Here is a 24,732-nt window from a genome sequence, read left to right as displayed (position 1 = left end):
AACACACACACACAGTGAGGTTTTACGGCTGTAGTCTTCTGAATACCTGCAACCTTGTCAATGATTAAATGATAGCTGTTTAATACTGTGTTTGCACGTGTGTGTGTGTGTGTGTGTGTGTGTGTGTGTGTGTGTGTGTGTGTGTGTGTGTGAGACGTGGATGAGTACTAAATCATTTGTGAGGGTGAGAGAGTGATTGTGTGAGCAATAAATCTGCTTAGCTGCGTCTGTGTGTGTGTGTGTGTGTGTGTGTGTGTGCAGTGATACTACAGTAAATCTCTCCTGCCTCTGTATGACTTAATACATATTGCTAAATCTATAAATGTAACCAATTAAGTGTGTGGTCATAAATTTGCAGCGCAAACTCATGCAAATGAAGTCTTTAAATCTTTGGTAGCGACTTAACTCAACACAAATTACACTTGACACATTTTACAGAGTGCTGAAACACGTGTACATTGACTTACAGTTGTAGCCACGGTAACAATACACACATTTGGTTTGTCCATTCTGGGCTACTGTAGAAACATGGTGGACTCCATGGAAGAGCATCTGTGCCCTCTTTAGATATAAAAGGGCTCATTCTCAGGTAACGAATACACAGTGATTCATATTTTCAGGTAATTATATACTCATGAAAACATACTTATGAATTTTATATTCCATTTTCTGCCTTATTCGTTCAATAGATCCCCCTTAATCTGACACACTGGACTTTGAGATTTTGTATGCAGTGTGGGAAGTCAAAATGAAGGAAAAAAAGATCTACTTACCAAAACTGAAAAGGTCTGTTGGCCGTTTTGCGTACACTCTTGAGATGATACCTAATTTTGCCATTTTTAATTTACTGTAGAGCTGCAATGATTAATCGGTTAATCGACTATTAAATTAATCGCTAACTATTTTGATAATTTATTAACTGTTTTGAGGCATTTAAGAAAAACAAAATGCTGTTTTCATGTGAATCTTTTCAATTATTTCTTCCTCTATGACAGTAAAACTGAATATCTTTGGGTTGTGGCCAAAACAAGAATTTTGAGTCTGGTTCTTGGGGAAAAAAAAACAATATTACAGCGAAAATGTGGTGAATGGCTTTGTTTTTTTCACATAGCATTATACTTTCATACTCAACTGATGTAGTCCTCTTTCTTTACGCCCCTAATATACCCCAGTGTTGCATAATAAACAAGAAGAACACAATATAGATGCAAGGCTGAGGGGGTATTTTTGGGCAGATCCAGATCCAGAGGCTTTATTGCTGCAGGGTAGAGGCTGTAATTCAGTGGGAAGTCCTTGTGGCAAGTGCCGGAGGGCTTCAGTTAAAACAGAGCACATCTATCTGAGCCTCAGACCATGAGGGAAAAAGAAAGAAGTCAGAGGAGCCGAGAACAGAGAGAAAAGAAAAAAGCGAACGGGTGGAGAGGGAGCTGGTGAGGGAGGAGGATGGATGGAGGCGGTGGGGGGGAGGGGTCCATTTGGGAAAGCTCCTTGTCATTTTCCGTCCTGACCTCCACGTCTCACCACATCCTACTTGTCTTCCATCTACAACTTGTTTTCTGTTCGTTCCGGTTGACCCGTTCTCACCCCGACATCGCCGCTGCGTACTTCCTCTCTGATTTTCTCTCTTTTCATCTTGTCTCGACCTCCTCCACTTCTTCCTTTATTTCTCTGAATCTCTATTGTCACGTCTCTCCCGCTTTTTCTGCAATTATTGCTTTTTTTCCTCATCTTTTCAGTTTGAAGCAGCAGAACGCAGGATATTAGTATTATTGTATTAATATTATAACATTTGGTTGTAAAAAGGGAATGAAAACAGAAAATTGATTAATTTTTGATTTTTGATTATTTCTTTCATATGTTCAATCACAACTCTTACACTTTTTATTCATGTCGTGTTTATGCCCTTGATGTATACTGTATAAAGCATCACATTTCCTCTGAGACTCTCCTTTAATCTTGCACCGTTTCACTCTCCAGCATGCTGACAGTAGACATCACACGGACACAAACTTTCTCAAATTTATATTCAATGTTTTATTGCCTTGAAGCTAAAGAACAATATTGCCAAAGAAACAAGATAAAACAATCTCCCTGTCACTCACACTCGTTCTCTTTCTGTCTCTCAGTCTCTCTTTCTGCCAGTCAAGCATTTTTCTGTCAAAAGAATAGTTTTTATATCTTATATTAAACCTTATAGTAGAGTTTTTGATGATGTTTTGCAAGACATATTTCTGACAGTCTTTCTCTGTTGCACAGTTCTCAACTCTACATCTAGCATCTCTCGCCCTGTTCTCAATATTCTTCTGTTTCCTCTTGTCTCCCCTCACAGTGGATGGATGTCTAGATTGGTCTGTGGATCTGAAGGAGTACCATGTTCTGGCCGGTGAACCTGTTCGGGTGAAATGTGCCTTGTTCTACAGCTACATCCGAACCAACTACACCATGGCCACCAACGCCAAGCTGCGCCTCATCTGGTACAAGAACAAAGGAGACGCAGAGGTAAGATCATCAGGAGGAAGGTGACTGCGGAAGTCAAACACCGACGATGATAAACTGTAAATAATCAATCAAATTAAAATTGTCTTATGTGGCGCTTATATTTTCATAATTAAATCATCAGGATTGATAATTGTAATCATGTATAATTAAAATGATTTCTAAATTTTAGATGTCATGTCCAGCTCTGACCAATCACTGTCATCATTATACCACACCGTGATGACACTCTTGTGTGGCCGTGTAACACCAAGGGCTCGGTGCAAAGCAGCTCACAGCGCGGTGCAGCTGTCATTGCTAGTTTTTGAGCGACACACCCAGTGCCATTGTTGAGAAGGTACCCGTGGCTGTGTTGATCTTAAAATGATGAGTGGTCAGGTGCAATGCTGGTGCATCGCTATCTAGAGGCAGCAGAAAGCGATCGCACCTTTGACCAACAAAAACCTGGTCTAAAGTCAATGGTGCAGTATTTTCACGCTACTTAAAGAGCGCATCATTCAGATAGCAACACATGCCTACACAACGTTCACAACGTGCATACACTCTGATTCCAGGACACTGCAGTTAATCCAAGTGGGTGAAATAAGAAGTTGTGTGTGCATGAGAGAGAAGCTGTGCCATTTACACACAGTAGCAGTAACATCATTCATTGTTTAAATTTAATTTTAGTCAATGTCCTGTGTTCTTCTACGCATCCGAAAGGTCTCCATATTTGCTGAAGCGACATTGCTGCGCACATGGAAAATCCAGCAGACAGCAGCCTCTCCGATCATTAAACCATCCTTTAAATTATGTCAGGCAGCGCCAGCTTGCAGGATGATTTCCTTATTATGTGTTCTATTGTCTTTAACAGTTTACTTTAAGGATGAGATTGTGCGGAAAACACACACACGTATGCACACTCACAGTAGGGACACAGTGAGATGCTTCATCCACCTGCAGCCCATCTTGGCCACAAACAGCTGCACTTAGCTGATTCATCCAGATCACACCTATGATTAATTAAATTGTTAAATCACTTTGCACCTCGTGCATTGTGTCTTACTTAATGTCCAGATTGTACAATGTTTAAATAGCAAAGTGCAGTCAGACTCACCCTAAATGCATTTGTGCCATGCAACTTGGACCATGAGCTGTAGATAGTCTAAATATGGTTATTGCCATTAAAAACTATCTTATTACGTTACAGCGTTTTCCCTTTACAGCCCTGTGCTAATGATTATGTTTCGTAAAAAATAAAGAGACCGACGTAAGCTAATATAGCCTAACAAGTTCATATAACATGTAATTTCTTTTTCAAGTATTTTAAGCACAGAATTGTAAATAGAAAGCGAGGGTACCAGACAGGTGCACCTGCGCAGCTCCTAACCCCCGACAGCGAACTGGGCAGAGGCATATTTTAATGTTACAGCTGCTGCTGTAAAAACAATAAAACACGTGCAGCGTACAGTACACCACGTTTCAACATTTTAACCAGGTCAGTGCTTGCTTAAACACAAATTAAAAAAGTCACATGAGCTCACTCAACCAATGTTCTGTCTAGTTTACTTGTTTACTCCGAGGTAAAGTTGTAACACTATCAGAGTATAGAGATTGACAGACAGATTGATTCATGTATAATCACATGAAATAAGAATATTTGTGTTTTTGTTACCTTAGAATGAGCCGTTTACATTTACATAGGGTGTAGGTCCTCTTCCACGGAGGCTGCCATGTTTCTGCAGTAGCCCAGAACTTGGAAGGGGAGGGTGAGGGGAGATGTTCGCAGTCTGCAAGCTCACTGCTGGATCCCGCTAAATCCTTCACACTGGGCCTTTAAAATACTGAAATGACAGTTATAATTTTGTCTTTGAATTGTGTCCTTTAGGAGCCTATCATCTTCCAAGGTCACAGGCTGAGTAAAGAAGACGACTCCATCTGGTTCAGATCTGCTGAAATGGAAGACAATGGATTCTACACCTGTGTACTAAGGTAACCTGAGCACACAACTTCACACAGAGTTGTTCTAAATTCATTTTGACCGATGACTTGACACTTACATGACTCAACCCTGAAGTAAAATGATTGAAAATGGGTTTGGGGGTACAACCTAGATTCTCTTAAGACGCACGGCTGAGGATTATTTCTGCTTCTGCTGGATGCATTGTAGATAACACATAAACACTGATCCTCTACTCAGATGGGAGCTGGGTCAAAGTACACCGAGCAAAACACAGACGTTATTTTGAAGTTTCACTTCCAGCCACAGCACATTTGCTTCATAAGACTAGATAAACACAGTGAGGATTTTTACCAGCATACAAACAAAATATTTTTGGCCTGACTCTGACATGCAGCAGTGCTCCTGGAGCTGCTTCGGTATTGTTGATTTCGTCACATGGGAACAACCTTGGAATAGATTTCTGACTCTGTGTTCTGTCTCTACCCAGGTGGCCCATTTACATTGCGGTGGCAAAAAGCAGCACCACTTTTGGCGTTTGAATAAAAAGAATGCGGAGGTTTTATTCCAAATTGCTCAGTATCCATTTTGAGAAAAAAAAAAAGCCTCCTGCCTTCGGTAATCAATATTTCAAAACACAGATGAATTGACTTTAAAAAATATCACTTTTTTACAACCATTTTTACGATGAATATCTGCTATTTCTTTTAGTCAGTCAGTAGCACATTAGGAGTTTATTTTCAAAAATGGCTTCATCAGTACTTCATTAAAGTTGCTCAGGTCTATTTATCAAATCAAAACATTCCTCCAGTGTCTACTGTTTCTAGATATTGCAGTGTGCGTGTGTAGGTGTGTCTGTATGTGTGTGTGTGTGCGTGTGTGTGTGTGTGTACACCTGCATATTTGTCCTGCTAGTTATGTGGAATGCTGCCAGTTTAGTAAATTGAATATTTACAATATGGCTGTTGGCACTGCAGCCGAATTTGGCCTGAGTTGTATTTGGCCCTTTAGGGATATGTGCATGTGTTTGTGTGTGTGTGTGTGTGTGTGTGTGTGTGTGTAAATGAAAAAAAGAATTTGTTTGATACCAGAGTGGTGGTTGGGTACCAACTTGTGTGTACCAGTTGGCTTTGTAGCCTAGAACAAGGCTTACAGTCTTGTTTACCTGCAAGTGAATAGCGTGTGTTTGTGTGTGTGTGTTTGTGTGTGTTTGTGTGTGCATAATGAACTGAATTAAAATATGCCCTGCAGTAAATTTGTGAAAAGTAAATATTTTTCCTACAGTCAGCCAGTATCCATAGGGAGGAGCATATACCCCCTGCTTACTTTTGAGTAACCTGGTATCTTGATTGTTGTTGTTTTAATGTGATGAATAAGTTATTCAGGTATTATTCAACCTTGATAATTTATGTCTTTACTTTCAGACAGGCATTTGAAATAAGTTTATTTTGAAGCCTTCAGGGGGACTCTTGGTGTGTTGTATCCATTTATGGAAAATCGAGTCGATTAACACCGTGGTAGAACTCACTGTTAGCCTTAAGGAATGCCACTGTCAGAGCTAATATGTATTTTAAAATATTTTTAAAGTTCACTTATTACATTCTCCAGAACTTTAAACTGTACTTCTCTGTCTAGATTAGTGGATGTACACTTAACAAAAATATAAACATTGCTCCCATATTCATGATTTGAAGTAAAAGATCTAAAACTTCTATGCACACGAAAGTTTTTATTATCTCAAATTTTGTTCATAGATTTGTTAAACGAGCAATGATTTGTTGGTGAGAACTTCTCGTTTACCAAGATTATCTAAACAGCAGGAGTGTTACACAGGTGTGCCAACCAGTCACTCCTGTTGTCTAAACCTAACCAACCTGAGCAACGAAGGCAATGAGTACGATCCAATCAGAGGCAGAGTAGGGCAGGTCTTGACTTTTCCCTCCTGGGAAAAACTGTGGTATCTGTAGCTCTGTGTGAAATAGCCATAGTTCAGTGACTTAAAAATGTCTTTTTTTAAGATCAAGCTGCACGTTTTAGAGCGACCTTTTATTGTGACCAGTACAAGTCACGCCGGTGCAATAATCCTGCTGCTTGATCAGCATCTCTATATGCCACACCTGTCAGCTGGATGGATTATCTTACCAAATGAGAAATGCTCACCAACAAAGGTTGTTTTAATGATTGTGATCTTTTACTTCAACCTGTAAAAAATTGGAGCGAAAGCAAAAGTGCATTTATATTTTCCACCATTTTTAATTTCTATTTCGTTTTTTGTTTTCAATTCAGTTATTTTCAGATAGTTTTCAGAGTGCGTTTACTTGTTTCAGTTTAGTTTTTATTGATGAAAAAAAAAGATTAGACATTACAATAAAAACACAAAGCATTTGGCCAAAGCACACACACGTCTTCACATTCTTAAAACACCTTCCTTTATGTTCAGTGTCATTTGAACATAATTTCTAAGTTAACAGCGTGTGTGTGTGTCTCAGTCTTGGCTGAGGTGCGCACACGTCTCCACAATCACAAAACAACTCTCATATATGTTAAACAGCTGTGTATGTGTGTGTGTCTTTAAAGTTAATCTCACTAATAAGGAAAAGGGAATTGTTACTATCATTATAAAGCCTAATAAATCTCAACAGACCTGCAAAATGCACATGGGACGGCATCACAGCTGTCAGGTTGTCTTTAACAGATGAGTCACATGACAGCTGGAGCAGCTGGAGTGTTTGTGTCTGTGTGTTTATCAGGATCCAGAAAAACAAAGATTAAACGATTATGATCTATCGCATACAAAATGAATGAGAGGTTATATCTGACCTCAATACCGGCTCGACCCGGGGAGAAAAAGGTCTGTGTACCTCTGTCAGAGCTGGCTGGATATACCCGTGTGTAATTTTGTGCACTTTAAACTTTAGAAATAGTTTCTGATTATGTTTTCTACACCCACAGTAGTGTTAGCGGGACAGAGGAGTGAGGATGGGAGCTGGAGATAAGGATGAGGAGGAGGAAGAGAAGAAGGAGGAGCACAGCCCACCTGTGTCGGACTAAGATGGCAGCTTAACAGCCAGATTAGATCAGCTCCTCTGTCCTCTCTACCACACCATCTCTCAGACAGCAAAGCTGCATAATAATAATGATGATGATAATGAATTATAAAATCCAACACAATTTCACGGTGCTTCAGTATAAAACATAACCAGTTAGAAATCTGCATGACATTTACAGTTCACTTTTTGCGGGCATTCATGTAAAATAAACTATTTACACATGAAGCTGCTTTAGAGACGTCCTGCCGTCTCCATATATTGCACGCTGTTGCGCTTTCACTTCTGGAGCCAAGAGATCTGTCTCCTCGCTTGAAAATCTTTCCTTTTGATTCCTCCTGGTAAATCCGGCCTCATGCTGACACAGCTTGCACTCCTGGCCAACCTGCTTCTTAAAGGTGATGGGAGCTGATTTTATGATTGGTTTACTGCATGTTCGGCACTTGGGCACAGCCGATCCCACTGTGCGCCGGCGAGACAGGGCAGGATACCCCTGCGACCCTGGCGCAAGACAGCAAAGGTGGATTAAGACACCTTGAAAAAATAAATCCGCCTCGCGCTTTCCACTTGCACTTTAGATCGGCATAAGATAGGGTCATTCCTCATTGAGTTTTAGTCAACCGTAATGACCTTGATCATTTATTTTCTTTTTTTCAAGGTCAGTAATGAACTTGTACACTCACCTTTGATCATTATTGGATTACTGTAGTTCCATCTTCATTTCACTCCTTCCATCTCCTCCTTTCTCTACACTCGTTCTACAAGCTGCTTGCACTGGAGGAACAGCTCTCCTGTTGCTTTGCACCATAAATCACCATCTCCCCTCCCTACTTGATCCTGTTTGTCTTCCTCCTCTGCAGCTGGTACCCTCACCACCTTCACCGTCTCCTGTTTCTTTCCCTTTGCACCTTTTCCCTCCATCACCTTCTCCCTCCTCCTCCTCCTTTTTTTTTTTTACTCCCACACTTAATCTGATCTGCCTTCATCTCACCAGCTGCCTCCACCTTCTACACCTCCTTCTCCTCTGTCTCCTGTTTTCCTTCGGTGACTTCTTGCTCCTGTTCCATCGCCCTCCCTCTCTCCCACTCCTCCTGTTTCTCCCTGTCTGCACCCGATTCTCTTTACCTCTCTCTCCCTCATTCTCCCCCTCCTCTGCTCTCCTCCCACCTCCTTTTCCTGCCAGAGCTTGACACCTATCCTCCTTAATAAGCTCTCTCTCCCTCTCTCCCTCTTTCTGTCTTTCCCTCGCTCTCTCAGCATGACAACCTAATTAGGGCTTGGTGTCTGTCATTGTCTCAGGGTCTCTTATTAACACACACACACACACACACACACACCTCCTATCTTAGTATGGAGCTACCAACTAGATCATACTGTGTTACTAGAAGGCCAATGGGAGAATGTACTCTAAATGTATTTATTGCACCCTACCAGATCCCTGAGATAAAAACTTTTTCAGGATTAGTTTTATTTTTCTACCTGATTCTCAGTACAGTATGAAGTCGGGTTCATGCAGGGACAATAAAAACATCAGATTAATCTCAGCTGCAGCGCGACCCACCTGAGATTGAAAAAATGCATGTAATCTAATGTTGTGCAAACGTGCAGTTTGATACTTTATTTATCTCTGCATGCTGCCAAGGTTCAACAATGAATCTTCTGTACTATATGTCAACTTTCCAGGAATTGGTTTGATGTTTCACCTTCACACCCACACTGCTCACACATTTGCAAATCACTATAAATGTTTTGCTTCAGTCATCAACAGTGAGTTAAAGGCGGAACGAGGTAGAGAATAGATATAAATGATACATCGGACAGCAGAACAGCAACATCAGGATGGACAAGGAGCCTTAAATCTGTCTCACTGTGTCTCTCTGTGGGCCTCCAGGTGAGGTCTTTGTGCTGATGGGTCAAAAACAAACCAAAACGACTGATTGCTCATGCAGATATCAACATGAACAGTTGTTTTTGTGCCAGAAACTGCACAAATTGCAAAGTAATTTGACTGGTGTACAGACTCTCTTCATGATCATGTGTGGCTGATAAATAATACTTTCCCACTGGTGGAAGAAGTATTCAGGTCTTTTATTTAAGTAAAAGTAGTAATACCACAGTGTAAAAATACTCCTCCATTCAAAATCTTAAGTAAAAGTACGGTAATACTATCATCAAAGTATACTTGAGCCCATTTCAGAATTAGATATATTATATACTGGATTTTATACCATGGTCTGGGTGAATTCTCTTTTCTGATTGGCTGGTTAGGTGTGTATTAAAACTGTTTCACGCGCACATAGTTCAGCTCAAGTTTAATCACCATTCAAAATTCATCACAACTTGTAACTATAACAACACGAAAGAGCACAGCTGTCAAAAGCTTACTTGTTATCAAGCCAGCTGAGTTAGCAACTCGATAAACTAACAACCGGGAAGGAAAACACACCAATTACTGATTTTAACATTTCTTTCAATCTATGTGGAGAATACAACAATTTTGAACAATGGGACTCAGCAGATGAGGGAGACATGGAGAGGTAAACAAAAAAAACAAAAAAAACAAAACTGAAAAACAGCACGAGGAACTGACACCCGAAGAGCTCAAAATGATAGGGGAAGGGGGCAGGATAAAATTGATACCAAAAAGGCAACAAAAGGAGCGGTTAATACTCTGAAAGACTTTTTAAACCAAAAACAAAAGAAAATGTTTTTGGAAACATTCTCCGTGGCCCTGAATTTCATGCCTTGGTTCAGTCCACTAAGGCTGGCAAGTTTAATGGGCATTAGAGCTGGTATCAAATCATTTTATGTAACAACTGGTAGATGGAACTAATGGAACTAATTTCAGCTACTTTACATAGTGCAGAGTAGATTATTCTGTAATATAACATCATGTTTTATTAGTTGATTTACATTTTGTATTAATAGTCCGAATCTGCAAAACGACTATAAACTAAAGTTACCAAATCAATATAGTGGGATAAAAAGTGCAACATTGGCAACATTGGTATGCAGTAGCATTCAATGGAATACTCAAGTAAAGTACATGTACCTCAAAACTGAACTTTAGAGCAACACTTGACTAAATGCACTTATTAACTTTCCACCACTGTTCTTGACACAGTTTATTATGAGTTTGGTTTGAAACTATGCAGTTGTCTAATTTATGGTTTTACACTAATGTAACACATCTGACATATGTCTAGTGTGTGGCATATTACAATGGTAAACAGCAGGACTTTCACATGCCGGTGTTTGTGAAGATTCTCAGTCATCCAGGTCATGGTGTTCGTAGAAAAAGTCATTGTCAACTGGACTTGGTGGTGTTTTTGAAGCTGTTTCACCTTTCATCCAAGAGGCTTCTTCAGTTCTGACTGATTAGCTGGGATTTCCAGGTATTGAACCTCTGTGGGGTCATTAACTCCTCGACAGGCATGTGACTCGTGTACCGACACTTCCATTGACTGAACCGTTAGGTCACCTGAGTCAAGGTGTGAATGAGTTTCAGTTCACATCAGTATGGCTGCTAGCTGCTATTTCTCACTGAGATTCCATGTGGTTCCAACAGGTGTCTATGAATCTATGCCATATACGTTTTGGCATGAGTTTTTTACACCTCTGCTGTCCTTGATTGGTTGCGAATGGAAAACCTGTCTATATTTGTCTGTATACCCTGCTGTGCATTCACTTACCTGCTACTTCAGCTTCATCTATCCATTCATCCGTCCCTTCACTCACGAGTCCATCCATCCGTTCATCCATTCATGCCTTGTGTGTTTCTAAGGAATTTTCTTTGCTTCATACCCTTCATAGTTTCCCTGTAGTCTTCTTCTGTGACTTAGTCTCTCTCTTACCTCCATTGCAGCAGCCATTTTTCTTCTTTCCTTAGTTTAATTTAAAGTCACTGTCTGAAGTTAAATTATTTTACGTTCTGTGTAGAGATGCATGATAAATATCAGGGCCGATAAATTATTGGTCGCGAGTGGCCTATCCGGCTGTATTGGTCTATAACGGTATTGGCGTAGATTAGCTGATAAATATACTATACTAATACACTAAACTAAGATCTGATTTGACTGACAGATTGCCAAAACATTTAATTTGAATTATTTGGCCAAATTGCTCTATAAAAGGAAAAATATATTTGTGATAAGGATGATAACAGTTGATGAACGATTAATCAGTCATTAATAATTTGAATGATCAAGTAAAATTTAATCTATCTACAATCAAATAGAGATCTGAAATACAGCAGTGATTATTTTTATGAACCCTCTCCACATGTTTTGTGATATTCAAGTATGTTTAATATGTGGTTCTTTAAGTCTTTATATGTTTCTAGACTATGCAATGTTTTTAGACAATGTGAAATATGTTGCTGTGGAAATAAAGCAACATTATTGTGGTTATTAAATAATGAGTAATCGATTAATTGATTGTTAATGTTACCAATGATGGATTAGGGAGAGTGCTTACAATTTGTGATGTCTTTTGGTGAACTTTACTATGAAAAGTAACTGAACATTTGAAAAGTCAGAACTGTTCTTTGCTGCTGTTGTCAGAGCTGTGGGATATTAAATCATTCATCTTTGCTCACTGCAACTGAGCCTTTCTTACCCTCAGCTGTGCATAAAATACAGGTCATATGAACCTATTTTTAAATTACAAAGATGTTAAATAGTCAGTTCTTTTATCAGTATTGGCCACGACCAGCAGGTTTTTGTCTGCTGCTGTATCTGCTGAAAAAGTCCATATAAAGTCCAGCCCTAGTTCTGTTTACCTGCTTCTATTGCAAATCTGATAACGCAGCTGTGTTTTACACTGCTGTTTATGATTGTCTACACTGTACCATGATGTAATTTCCTTGATCTATTTGGTGCACTTTTCTTTGTCTGTTCAGCCATTGTGGCTGCCACTGGTCATGTTAACTACCCAGTTTTTCTTTGTTTGTTTTTCAAAAAAAGTTGAAATGTGCATCAGATGCCTTCGTGTGAGACACAGAGGCTAGACCTAGAATGTTGAAAAGGTATTTTTGAGTGATTGATGGTGTTGTGATAGCTTAGTTTGCAGCAGGAGGGTCTGCCTTCTGTGCCAGTGTGTCCAGACAATGCTGGCTGGTACAAAATAATGTAATCTTCTGATGAGTTCACACAGGAGTCATTCTCAGCATGAGGCACAAAACAAAATGCCATAAAGGAAATCAGTATATAAGAGTGATTTGTTGTTTTGCCTTGTTGTTAAGCCGAAAATCTCAGCTGAATTCTTAAATATGAGATAGAACTTTGTTGGCCCAAGGCAAAATGATTGTCATTCATGCTCAGCATTGATCCCTTGCATGACCTCTACAAAGAGGCCCAGGCCCCTTTAATTCATGCAGTATGCCCTGGGTCTGCCCCGAGCTTTGTAGCTGCTGGCAAGTGATGTGTCCTATTCTCTCTGAGGTCATCCGCAAGCCCCCCCGAAGCTCTCACACATCCCGCCTTCACTTTGTTGCAACCAAGGATGTGAGTCTGAGTGAGGACAAACATAAGCGTCTGTCTCCACTTAACTGGTGCTGAACGCCGTCCAAGTATATCCGCACATTTGATGAAGTTTAAAGATTTTTTAGACCAGAATGTGTAGGCTGGATTCGGTCCCCTGAGACACTGCCCACATCTCCAAATTATCCACTGATTCAAATCTGGTGTTGAGCTCACTGATGACTGTTTCTCCAGGTAGGACAAACAATCAAACAATCAGTTTGTAGGCGGTATGAAGAATAGAACAATCATCTTCCTACATAATGTTATTTTCTATAACAATGTATCAGATGATATTGTGAAAACAAAGTGACAATGGGAAACGGGTGGCTCGTCATGAACCTACAAAGAATGATCCCTTTACTGGGCTTTTATAACGAGCTTCATTGTTGAGCTTTCCAGCCCACAACTTGACTAGTTTGGTTCACTTTGAACACTTTCATAGTTTAATTGTGGACTGCAACGGGCAGCTGTGTTCAGCAGAGAACCTCTAATAACCTGCTGCAGCCATAACCAAATGTCACAGCATGAAAATCTTCAGCAGCCCACCCAAAACTTTTAATCACAACTCTGATCGACACACAAGACTAATCCTACCAACGAGGAGATGCAAGATATGTTTAGTTTTAATGTGACTGGTCACCAAATACTGTGCAACACCTGTTAAATTAGGCCCCATGGTTTTTTTTATTAGCTCTGATTACTACTGATTAGTTATTAAAGATTTATCATGAATATTTCATGATAATTTCAAACATTAAAAATGTTCATCATGACCTCACTATGGGAATCAGTGACCAACTCTATACTCCCTGCTGTGCATTAACCACAGTTAAACACAGTCATGTATAATGGAGAACACAGTAGAGCATTTAGCAGATAAAGAGTCAGATATTTATCTGAGGTGTTGGTAGAGACCGAAAACAGCTAAAAGGAGCATGAATATTGGGACTTACATTCATCACGTGGACAGACACTCAACTCCAAATGAATGCTATAGTTCCTCCATGTTTGCTGGATACAAAGTTTGCCATATCAACACGAAAAGATATGATATTATGTGTTCAAAACTTTTTTTTTTCTCCAGCCTGCACTGGGCCAAAGTACTGTTTCAGGTTTAAAATAATGGCTGTGTTCGAAATCACATACTAATGCACTGTCTACATAGCTACATATTCAATCGGTATGCACTGCAAACTGCATACTCTGAACAACTAAGAGTGCCATTACCAGCAGACTGAAGTATACTCAAATAATATGTCTTCTTTGCATCTCATTACCGGCCTCAGCTTCAGTGTATTATATATGAAACATGCTTTTTTGCTCTTAAGTGTACTTTAGAGCCTCTGGAGGCTTTAAAAAATAAGGATGTATGTGATATCAGTGTTTTTTGTCTAATGAAGAGCTACAAAATCCACAAAAATCTGAGTCTGAAATAAACATTCATGACTATTAGAAAACCGGGTTCAAAAAACAGCTCATTTCTCGAGACGGTATAGGCTTGGCAGATCACGTTTATTAAATTGACATCTCCCTCAGACATCGAAAATGGGATACAATGGAAGCTCCTGCTGTGTGTGGACTGCTGTGGATGGAGGCAGCAGAAAAGCATATTTTAGTCATCTTAAAAAGAACCATCCAAAAAAAAAAATCAATATCAGTTTAAATGTACTCTATATTTAGACTTCTGACCACTTTAAAGTGCACATATTTACTACTCAATTTGACATCATACTCGGTATGAATAGTATGTTAGTATGTGGCCAGTGTCTGCCTTTTTATCCTCAGAGAGTTGGATCATTGGGGTGTGCTGGCGCGCTTTACTGGCTGGCGCTGTTTTTTTTTGTTTGCTCGTTTGTTTGGGTTTTTTTTGAGACTACCATTTAGTGAAGCCAAAGTGGGATAGTTACAAATCCTGTAAAATTTTCCCAAATGAGATGCTTTTTGTTTTTGTCGATTGCAGGTCGTGCATCTTTCCTGAGGGCTCTACATTTAACAGTAATTCAAATTTCAAAATCCCAGCGGCATACCTGCAGTAATAATCATCCGGCGCTCTGTATCAGCTCCAGTGTATGACGGTTTTGAACTGTGATGGTGGCGTCTGCATTCCTGCCCTGTATGCAGGCGCTTACAGAAGCACATAGAAGGGGACAGATGATGATAATGGAGCAGGTTCCATTAACAGCTCGTCTCCTTTTTCAAACATAATGATCCCATGTGATTACCTTCTATAGAAAACATGCGATGACTGCTGGTTAAACCATTCAGCATTGTTTATAGTTGTAGCTGTAAAAATGAGTTTTTCATCTTCTTTTAATGATCTTCTGTGCAATACTGTGCTGCAGGGCGTATCGCTGCCCTCGATCCTCGGAAGTTTATGCTTCATTTCACGTGAAATGCTGGGATCTGTCTTTCACCTGTTTATTTTCAAAACACTGTGGATCCCTGGTGTCTATTGTAGTGTGTGGGTTTGTATGAGCTGGAAAGGAGGGTGGGGAGGGGGGCAACCTGGAGACACTGTTATAAAACCAAAGGTGAACAAGCATTAAAGGTGGAGTGACATTCCCTCTCAAGAGACAATAACTGGAAAATAACATTGTGTGAGACATGAGGTACAGAGAAAAAAAGATGTGCACTGGGAGCAGGAGAAAGAAAATGAAAGCAGGTGGGTGGGAAAGAGCGAGAAAGAGGAGAGGGTAAAGAGGGAGTCAAGGAGAAAGTAGTTAAATTGGAGGGATGGGGAGAAAAGGTAAATAGACTGAGAGAAAAACAGAGGGAAGGTGATGAGGGAGAAGGTTGAGGACGGAGACGGAGAGGAAGGCAGAGGGAGATATGGAGGAATGAATGGAGGAGAAAAGAGAAGCAAAAATCCATTTTCTCTGCAGGTATAAGGACCTCAGTAGGGGGACAGGGCATGCTGCGACTGCCCAAGACCCTCTATACACCCACTATCATTAGGACACCAGCACACACACACCAACACATATTACTTAGAAAGGAATTGATACGCACAGTGAGAGGTCTCAGTTTACTTTCGAGGCTGTAACACTCTGAGAAAGACTTTGCACCAAACCTCTATCCTGCAGCACTCGACTATCTGTGAGAGTCGGCTGGAAAGAGAATCAAAACGTAGACACACACACATACAGAAGAGGACAAGGAATGAGAAAGACAGAGGACAAACTGAACGAAATAATGAGTATTAGATAGTGAACAAGGTAGCGTGAGATGAGAGATTTCATGCTTCTGGCTTTAGCTGTTCTTCACTTCAACACATCGCATTAGATGGGAATGTGACGTGTTCTCTGTGTGGGAAAATGACTGACTAAAGCTGGCTGAAAAGCTGGCTGGCCTCTGGGACAGAGAGTTTGTGAATTGGTTGGCTGACAGGCCAACTGGGTGAGTGGGTGGGTGGTTGTTTCATTTGGTGACATCTTGGCAGGAGAGTTGGCTCGGCAATGTCAGTGGCTGGTTGGTTTGTTGGCAGCGAGGCGGGACGATTGGCTAACTGGCTTGTTGGTGGGTAATGACTGACAAGGTGGCTGTTTCTGGAGTGTTTGGTTGACTTTTGGTTGGTTTTGGTGGTTAGGCTGGCTGGTTGCACTGGCCGACCCCTTGGTTGACTGGTTAGTGTTCTGGCTAATTGAGTGGGTCAGTGATAAAACTGTCGACACCAGCAAAACATGGGCATAGATGTTTTTTCAAGTCATTAACATATATAAAGATAGCCGACATGACAGCTCCCCGAAAGCAAAGCCAAAAAATCTTGATTGCCCCACTGGTGGCTGGCAGCCTGTTAGCAGTTTGTTTGTTTGTTTGTTTCATTTAAGTCCGCTGGGTGTATGGACACAACCTCGATACTGTGGCTCCGACCCTGATCACAACTACTCCACTACTCTAAAAAAAAGACTGGCCCATTTCCTTTGTAGGACCTTTCCAAAGGGCCCAAGAACCATTCCATAAACTGTGGAACCTTATCTGTGTTTTCAGTTGTGGGTGCTAGGGTCTAAATTTTGTTCCTAAAGCGTTATTCTTGGTGTCAAAAAAGTCCCTGCCCAGGTGGTCCTACTTTCTGGTGGCATAAAAACAGCCTGTCCTACCCCGAACAACTGGTGTATAGGTTATCTGTACAAGAGATGCAAAGAGCGAAAAAGTCCAAATAGAGAGGTTGATCTGGACTGATGGGTTAAACAGGACTTTTGCCCAGGAGGCTGGGGTTCGTGTCCCGTGTGAAACCAAAAGTCAGCATTTAGTTTTAAGTTATTTAAGTCATGTTACATCATACTTCCATCATGTCACATCCGTGGATTCTGTCACTTGACATATATAATGTCTATAACTTATTTTGACCAAAACCACATGCTTTTCCTAAACATAAACCAAGTAGTTTTGGCACCTAACCCTAACCAAACTGCTTTTTCACAATGTTAACCACGTGTTTAACGTCACCTGAAATACGCTTCATGACTCACATATTGTAAGGTCCAGTACCTGTCACCGGTACTCTCCAGCACTCATATAAGTCATTTTGGCAGTTGACCTACGCAAATAAAACTATAACCCATCTAGCATATTGTTGCTACTTTGGTCTTTTATCACCTCTGAATGTCTCCTTCACAGTTTATTACTTTCAGTGAGCAGAGTTGCTGCAAACTAATAATGATTATGACTGCGTTGTTGTTTATTTGTATGTGAAAACTGCATACTAATATGCTACATGTGTAATACTAATTTGTTTTTCCAATTAGGTTGTGGTGTGAAATGTAATTGCTGCTTGCATTAAGTTCACAGGCAATATTTATTCCAAATGAAAGGACTGCTACATTTGAGAACTGCATACAAGTCGTAGGTGGTCAGGACAGATGTTGGGTGAACAAAATACAGGCATTTGACGCCAGACATCAGGATTCAAGTCCTGCATGCAATACAATTAACAGATTGTCTCATTAAATCAAGATGTCATTGTTGACTTATGTATGTTAAGCCAAGACCACAATATTTTCCAAACTTTAAGCAGCTGTTGAAAGTACTTAATTTAATCATGCTGTAGTTGCTATGAGCAGATTTTTATTCTAAGACTGGATAAATTATATAAACATAAGTTTATGGACACAAGGTAGAACTATCTGGTCAAAAAGATGCATATGTCCATATGCCTCTGAACTGGAGAGATATTGTTATACCTCTGCAAAAAGAAAAGAAAAGAAAAGAAAAGAAAAGAAAAGAAAAGAAAAGAAAAGAAAAAAAAAAAACTTAAAAAGGAGTTCAGGATGGATGATTTGGCAATCAAACTGTCTGAATTGTCTCTTCCCAACAGTGGTTCTTTGTTTCTTTTAATCTCACAATCTCTCCCTAACATTGCACTGTGAAATATTTCTATTTTCTATTGTGCTATTTTCGATAAGCGCCTGGCTGTCACCTGACCGATGAGCTGACAGGCTCCAAGTGACACTAACACCACATGTTGTATAAAATACTAATTTTCATTGTGATTGTAATATTTAATGCTAAATATATTAGTCTTATGTTGCGCAATGAAGCCTGCTAACAAGCATATATTTTTTGGCTGATAATAATAATAACGGTTATATATGACTTATCCAATGATCAGTTACAAAGTGCTTTACAAGGCAGATAAAAGAACAGAGGATCATGTCACAGAAGGGTGGATCTCTTCTATTCCATCCAATCAAGAACGCATTTTATTTCTTCCGCTATGAGCATGGTCTAGAAAAAAACAGGTAGCCTATAGGTCATCTATCAGGATGTTAGTATCTTTTCCTATATATTTTCTGAAGGCTGCTGGAAATTGTACAACTTCACTGCAGCTTTTCATCACCACCTCCATCTTCGGCCGCCTGATCTTGTCTACTTTCCATGCGAGGCGCAGTTCATCTCAAATGAACCTAGTGTCTGTGGGCAAACAACATCATTCATCCGGAGCCTACTTTTGCTGCCAGCCTGCTGTAAAGTGTGGCTAACTTTGGCAGCCTGCTCTGCCTGCAGGTTAACGTCCATGTCTATGATGAATGCGATCACTCATTGCTCCAGTCTGGTGGTTATATACCAGTTTATTACAGTGTACATTCAACCTTAATTCCATTTTCTCTATCGAAATACGGCCAAACAGCGCTGGTATTATGAGCTGACATCTGTCCAACTTTACTGATAAACACATCTGGGGTTGCATGGGCCATCAGGGCATATGCGCTGGGCAAGTTGGGTTGCTGTCTGATGGGGCCGTAGCTTTGACTAGTAGCCGGCAGTTGCATAACACCTTAGAGGCAACAGTTAACTGGCATTATGCATGAATAAAATATTGATAAATAGTATTTAAGGTGTCGACTCATAAGGGAGTGTTTAATTGTGTAGTTGACCAGTTGCGCACATCCCTAGTTTAAACACAACACAAAGTTAACCACTGCCATGAATTGTATGGCAAAATCATGGTACAGTGGTTTTGAGAATCAGTACAATTATCATCTTGCCCCTAATATTTTGATCACAGTCTTGTAAATGCAATGAGGACAAGTGTTGTGAAAGTTTCAGAAGTCAGCAGTTCACTTTTAGACATGACCCTTATTTCTCACCTCAAATTTGTTCAGAAACAGATTTTGGTGGATCGCTACAGTGAAATTTGTTAAAATTTATGTAACCTACGTCATACAATGGGACCTTACAACTCATGCTCACCCTCCTCTATTGGCTCGCAAAACTAGGAGCGTCAGGAGGGAGGACTGCAGTTGGATGCTTCTCAACTATAGAGGTAGCCCATCAGAAAACACTCTATGTTGGGAATTTTGGCACTGACAAACAACCAATTTATTGTTGTTGATGGCTTGGTGACTGGCTGCATAGATAATTGGTGGATCTCTACAAAAAAAAATGAAACGCTGTTTGTCTGCTGAAATTTTGGCTGCATTATTCCATCTCATTTTCCATGAAGCAGTTTCACCTATTTGTGATTGTTAATGAAGTTAAATAAAGGGCTGAATTGTCATTTCCTATTATTTTCCTCTCGTTGTGCAGACCTCTCCCTCCCTCTCTTTCTCTCTCAGCTATTCCCCTGGGGTATTTCTAGTAAGCCGAACCACCTGTCTCTCTTTGCATTAGAGGATAAATCTACTCTCTGCGGACAATCACACATGAGAAACACTCACATAGTTGTCACCAGGGTGTTTTCTAATGCCAGCCAAATGTTTAACCTTTCTCTTCATCAGATTAACAGACTCAGTGCAGGAGATAAAGACGGCAGGTAGAAAGAGACAAAGAGATGAAGAGAAAGGGAGAGAATGGAAGAGAAACAAACAATGGCAGTAGTGGAGTAAAATAGAGAGGAGGGGAGAGCGAAATAGGAGCAGAGAAGGAGAGAGCGGTCATTTGAAGTTGCTTTGGCAGTCCTCTGTGACTTGGCAGCCATTGAGTCGGTACCACTCTCTTGCCAATGTGGGCCAACATGTGCCTGTGCGTGCCAACTTGAGCCAATGCCTGCTGCCCCGGCCAGTCTTTTGAAAAAAAAGTAGGCCTTGGTTTTGACACTTTGATGTTCAAGGGGTTTTAAGTTGCTCTGAAATACGATCTGACTTGGTAGAGATATGGAGGAGAGGGCTTAGACGGAGGAGAAAGGAGGGCAGAGGAGGATGTGTGAAAACCAAGCAACCTGCATGTCAGTGTTCTCGTGATAGAACGGCTGATCTGTAAAGTGAAGGTGAAAGTTTGATCCTCAAAACATCTGCAGCCCTTATCTAAGTGTCCTTCAGGAAGACACCGAGCTCATTAAAGCCATAGCGAGCATCATTCCACCCCTTCAAGTAGCATACAGTTATCTTAAAGTTATCCTACTCAGTCACTGATTGTGATCCAGTAGTACTCTATATTTATAATTATTCATCTGGTTGATGGTTTTGTTGAAAGCTGGAGGTATTGCTTGACTGAACAGGTTTTGGTACTTCGTATTAGGTTCCCTAAGTAATGTACTTATTTTAACCCAAACCATACCTTACTACTGGTACTTTGTCTTTATACTTTGGTTTCCTAACCCTACCGACATAGTCTTTGTGCCTTCTCTTCAAAAGTTTATCCAGACTTTGCACATTTTTAATTGCAAACTTGACTCAAGAACGGTACCTGCAGCGTAGTTTGAAACACAGGGCCAAACTGCTTTATTTGATGAGTTGCAAGCGACAATGTGTTCATCCAAGGTTTTAAGAATTAGTGCTACAGCACCTGAATAAGTGCCGCAACATTGCAGGTGAATGAAGTAAGACATATGTGTACAGACATTTTAGTGCCAACATCATGTTTGTGTTAGCTGGAAGTAAAACAAAGGAGAAACTCACCTCAGAGTGGTAAACCACATAACCAAGATAAAACGTCATATGGCTGCGTTGTCGGGTGCCAGAATTGAAGTAGGAGTCGCTCAAATTTAAAGTTTAATCTCATACCAGCTGCCACTGCCAGTCAAAAAAAGTCGAGACAGCGATGGTTAAATGATATTAAATTTGAATGAAATTAAATAAAGACATGGAGATGTATGCAAGCTGTGACAGAATAAACAAAAAGAATTCACAAAATGTCAGAAAGGAAATATTCTCATACCTATTTGCATTATTAATCAGAAAAATACAACCAATCATCTTCTGAATTCAAGTCTTTAACTAAAATATCACATGCCTTGGTTACCTTGTTAATTTCATAAAACACACTTAATTTAAACTTGAAAGACAAACAAAATAAAACTCACCAAAACCGTCTTGGTCAGTCTTTCCACTTTTGTAACAATTACCGACTCTGGTTTGGTCAAAATAGATCCTTAATTCACTGTGTTAAATGTGAAAATAGTCTGGCTTTACTGGGATGTTTTTGTCATGTTTTTGCAGACTGTTAAATGAGCAAAATAAAACGAAAGACGAGGACTGAAATTCCCAAACTGGCTGCTTTGTTTTAATTTCAGTTGGTAAAAGGCTCATCATGTCAGTCAGCTTAGTAACCTAAAAGAATTATAGTTTCCTCTGAGATATTCTTTATCTACTTTGACATTTAACCAAGCCTTAATTAATACTGTAGTTCAGTGTCCAGGTGTGACATTGCTGGAGGACGTCCAGCACACAAATTTGCATGTCCACATAAATATACAAAGAAGTACATGAACTTGTCCAACACAGGCATTAATTCACAGGAATTCAAGTTTGCACAACTTCATTTTAAATACAGGCCTGGGGGTAAATGCACTCAGAGCTACACACAAATAATGCACACAAACACACACACACACACATTCAGTGGAGTCACCTTGGCCAGTTGACTGCAGGCTCTGCTTTTCCCACTCACACTATCACGCTACACAACCCAAGATAACCACATACTATACTGTGTGTTCTTCATATGTTTACTCATTCATAACCTGCAGAAACTACAAACAGAAATAAAGTAAGTTGTCCATCCATACTCGTGCAAACATTATACAGTAGTTTTCCATCACTGTTTTGCTCATATATATCTATAACACTTTTAATATAAGCAGTAAAGATACACGTTGAATCAGTCGCCAGTGCAACTTAACAATTACCAGCGGGGCAAAGTGGGCAACTCCTCAAGGGGGCTGAAAGCTCCAGATTCATCATGTGGCAATTAGTTTGTGATCCTTTAATTAATGGCAGTTTGTTTTTAATAATGTTATTAGTAAGGCAATGCTGCCTTTAAATCCATCAAAAAGTTAAAGGAAATGGATGATTATAAAGTTGCAAGATGTGTTCTCAGGTTTACACCAGGTGCTGTGGTTGTGTTTAGACCAGTTTGCGCTCTCCTCTCTTGTGCATGTTGCTTGACTGGTTTCTGTACTGAAATGCAAAAATCACAATGAAAACCAAACATTTCCAATCAGGTTTTTCAAGGTGAGTGACGTGTCTTCGTTGTGTTTCTGTTCTGGTATGAGGCCGAAAGTAGTGTCAGCCAAAGAGGGGGAAAAAATGTTTTTACTTGGACTTTTGCAAGTTCAGTACTTAACAGATCTGCACTGGTACATACTGACTCCAGGAAACAGCCATACATTTAACTTTAAAGTGTTACAAACTCACCCTGTCACAGTGTGATAAAGTTCAGCTTTAACGTTTACATGTTTTCCCTTAAAGTTTACTGTAGATGTATGTGCTCGCTGCTGGGACTGCAAACCTGCATACTCGACTTGACTGCTGCTGATTCTAGCTCGTACAACGGCTGCCATCAAAACCTCTTCTACATACAAATCTGGAACTGGTATTCTGAAGAAAAGAGACTGTCTTGGGGGTTTTGGGCTTGTTAGGTCATCAGTGTTATTTCTGGCTGATACTTACACAGCGTTTATAGCCTGGTATTGTTTTGCATTTTGATGGAAATACTCGTATTGTCAGATCATTTCTTATTTCTGCCACTGTCATGATAAAATGACGACATGACAACCCTATGAAGCCTGCCCTTTAATCTTTTGGGAGGATAATATTCATACTTTTCAGTAAAAAACACATTTAGACAACCAGATCTGGATATACCGAGACAACCTCACAATGAAACCTCATGACATGTACAGAAAAAAACTGAAAAAAGTTGTAATTTATGGGACATGCGTGTATGTACCTGGAACACAGGTCAGGTTGTTGTTTATCAGTAGTGACACATATTGATCCGTGCTTCACAGGTTGAGGTTGCTGACCTCACACGTGAAGGAATATTAACACTCAAGCGGAACATACACACACTCATGCATAGACCTGCCCTTTTATACGGTGTAGAGACATTTGACTTGAGAACATGAGTTGTACCTTTATTTACACACACAGTATCTGACAAACACACATGCTCATCGGCACATGCATTACACATGACACACACTGTGCCGACAAGGAACAAATATTGAGTGAGGTGGTTGCAGATTAATAATTTTCATATGTCAGTGAAGGCTAGAGTAACTAGTTTATGTGTGCTGTTTGGTGTGTGTGTGTGTATTCTCTTCACTAACTATAATTATAAAAAGACAGAATGCTTTTTTTAAGTTGCAATGCATGTTGATGCACATTAGTATTTTTGTTGCTTTTTAGAGTGACTTACAGGGACCGAAGCACTTTCATAATAATTGTAAAACAGAACAAACAATAAAGATATGTATCAGTGTTTGACACCTCATCAATAGCAATAAGAAAGTCGTTTGATTAAATGATCAATAGTTCCACTTGATTGCATTAAATGCACACCTCAGTGAAAGAACATAATGAACAGCTCATAAGCAGTGTGTCACATCCTTTGATAATGCAGTGCGCTACGAGTGACACACAAACATGAAGCGTGATTCCTCAATGGCTCATAAGCATCCTATCATATCCCGAGGTGCTGCGAGTGTAGGGCTGCAACTAATGATTACTTTCATAGCTGATGAATCGGTCAATTGTTTTCTTTATTAATCGAATAGTTTGGTCTATAAAATGTCAGAAAATGGTGAAAAGTGTTGATCAGTGTTTCCAGAATCCCAGGGTGACTCATTCGTTTGCCTTGTAATGGATTTATTCATTGAAAAATCAGCCCCTCTGTTCTTGGTTTTAATACTTTTGTTACTTTTTGAGAAGCAAAGTGGTGTGTTTGTCTCTTTTGCTGAAAACGGTTATTTATTTCAAGGTTGTATGAGCTTTTCCATGAATATAAATTTAAGGCATACATCCTTTGTGTTGGCTAATTTTGTATGAATGTGTGACTGGACAATTTT

The 24,732-nt window shown here is 39.9% G+C and overlaps 1 protein-coding gene across 4 annotated transcripts in view; it reads left to right on the top strand.

Annotated features, from left to right (window-relative positions):
* il1rapl2 (interleukin 1 receptor accessory protein-like 2) overlaps nt 1-24,732 on the top strand; it is a 490,288-nt gene that overhangs the window by 306,147 nt on the left and 159,409 nt on the right. For all 4 annotated transcript variants that reach the window (XM_084718821.1, XM_084718822.1, XM_084718820.1 and 1 more), the window contains 2 exons: nt 2,330-2,499; nt 4,364-4,467. In XM_084718821.1, coding sequence (XP_084574947.1) covers nt 2,330-2,499; nt 4,364-4,467 — 274 coding nt within the window. The remainder of the gene's footprint in view (nt 1-2,329; nt 2,500-4,363; nt 4,468-24,732) is intronic.

This window comes from Lutjanus erythropterus, chromosome 5 (assembly GCF_056507025.1).
Source record: "Lutjanus erythropterus isolate fLutEry1 chromosome 5, fLutEry1.hap2, whole genome shotgun sequence".
In the NCBI taxonomy this organism is placed as follows: Eukaryota; Metazoa; Chordata; class Actinopteri; order Lutjaniformes; family Lutjanidae; genus Lutjanus; species Lutjanus erythropterus.
The sequence above is the reverse complement of the archived record's forward strand: the minus strand, read 5'-3'. Positions and strand labels throughout refer to the sequence as shown.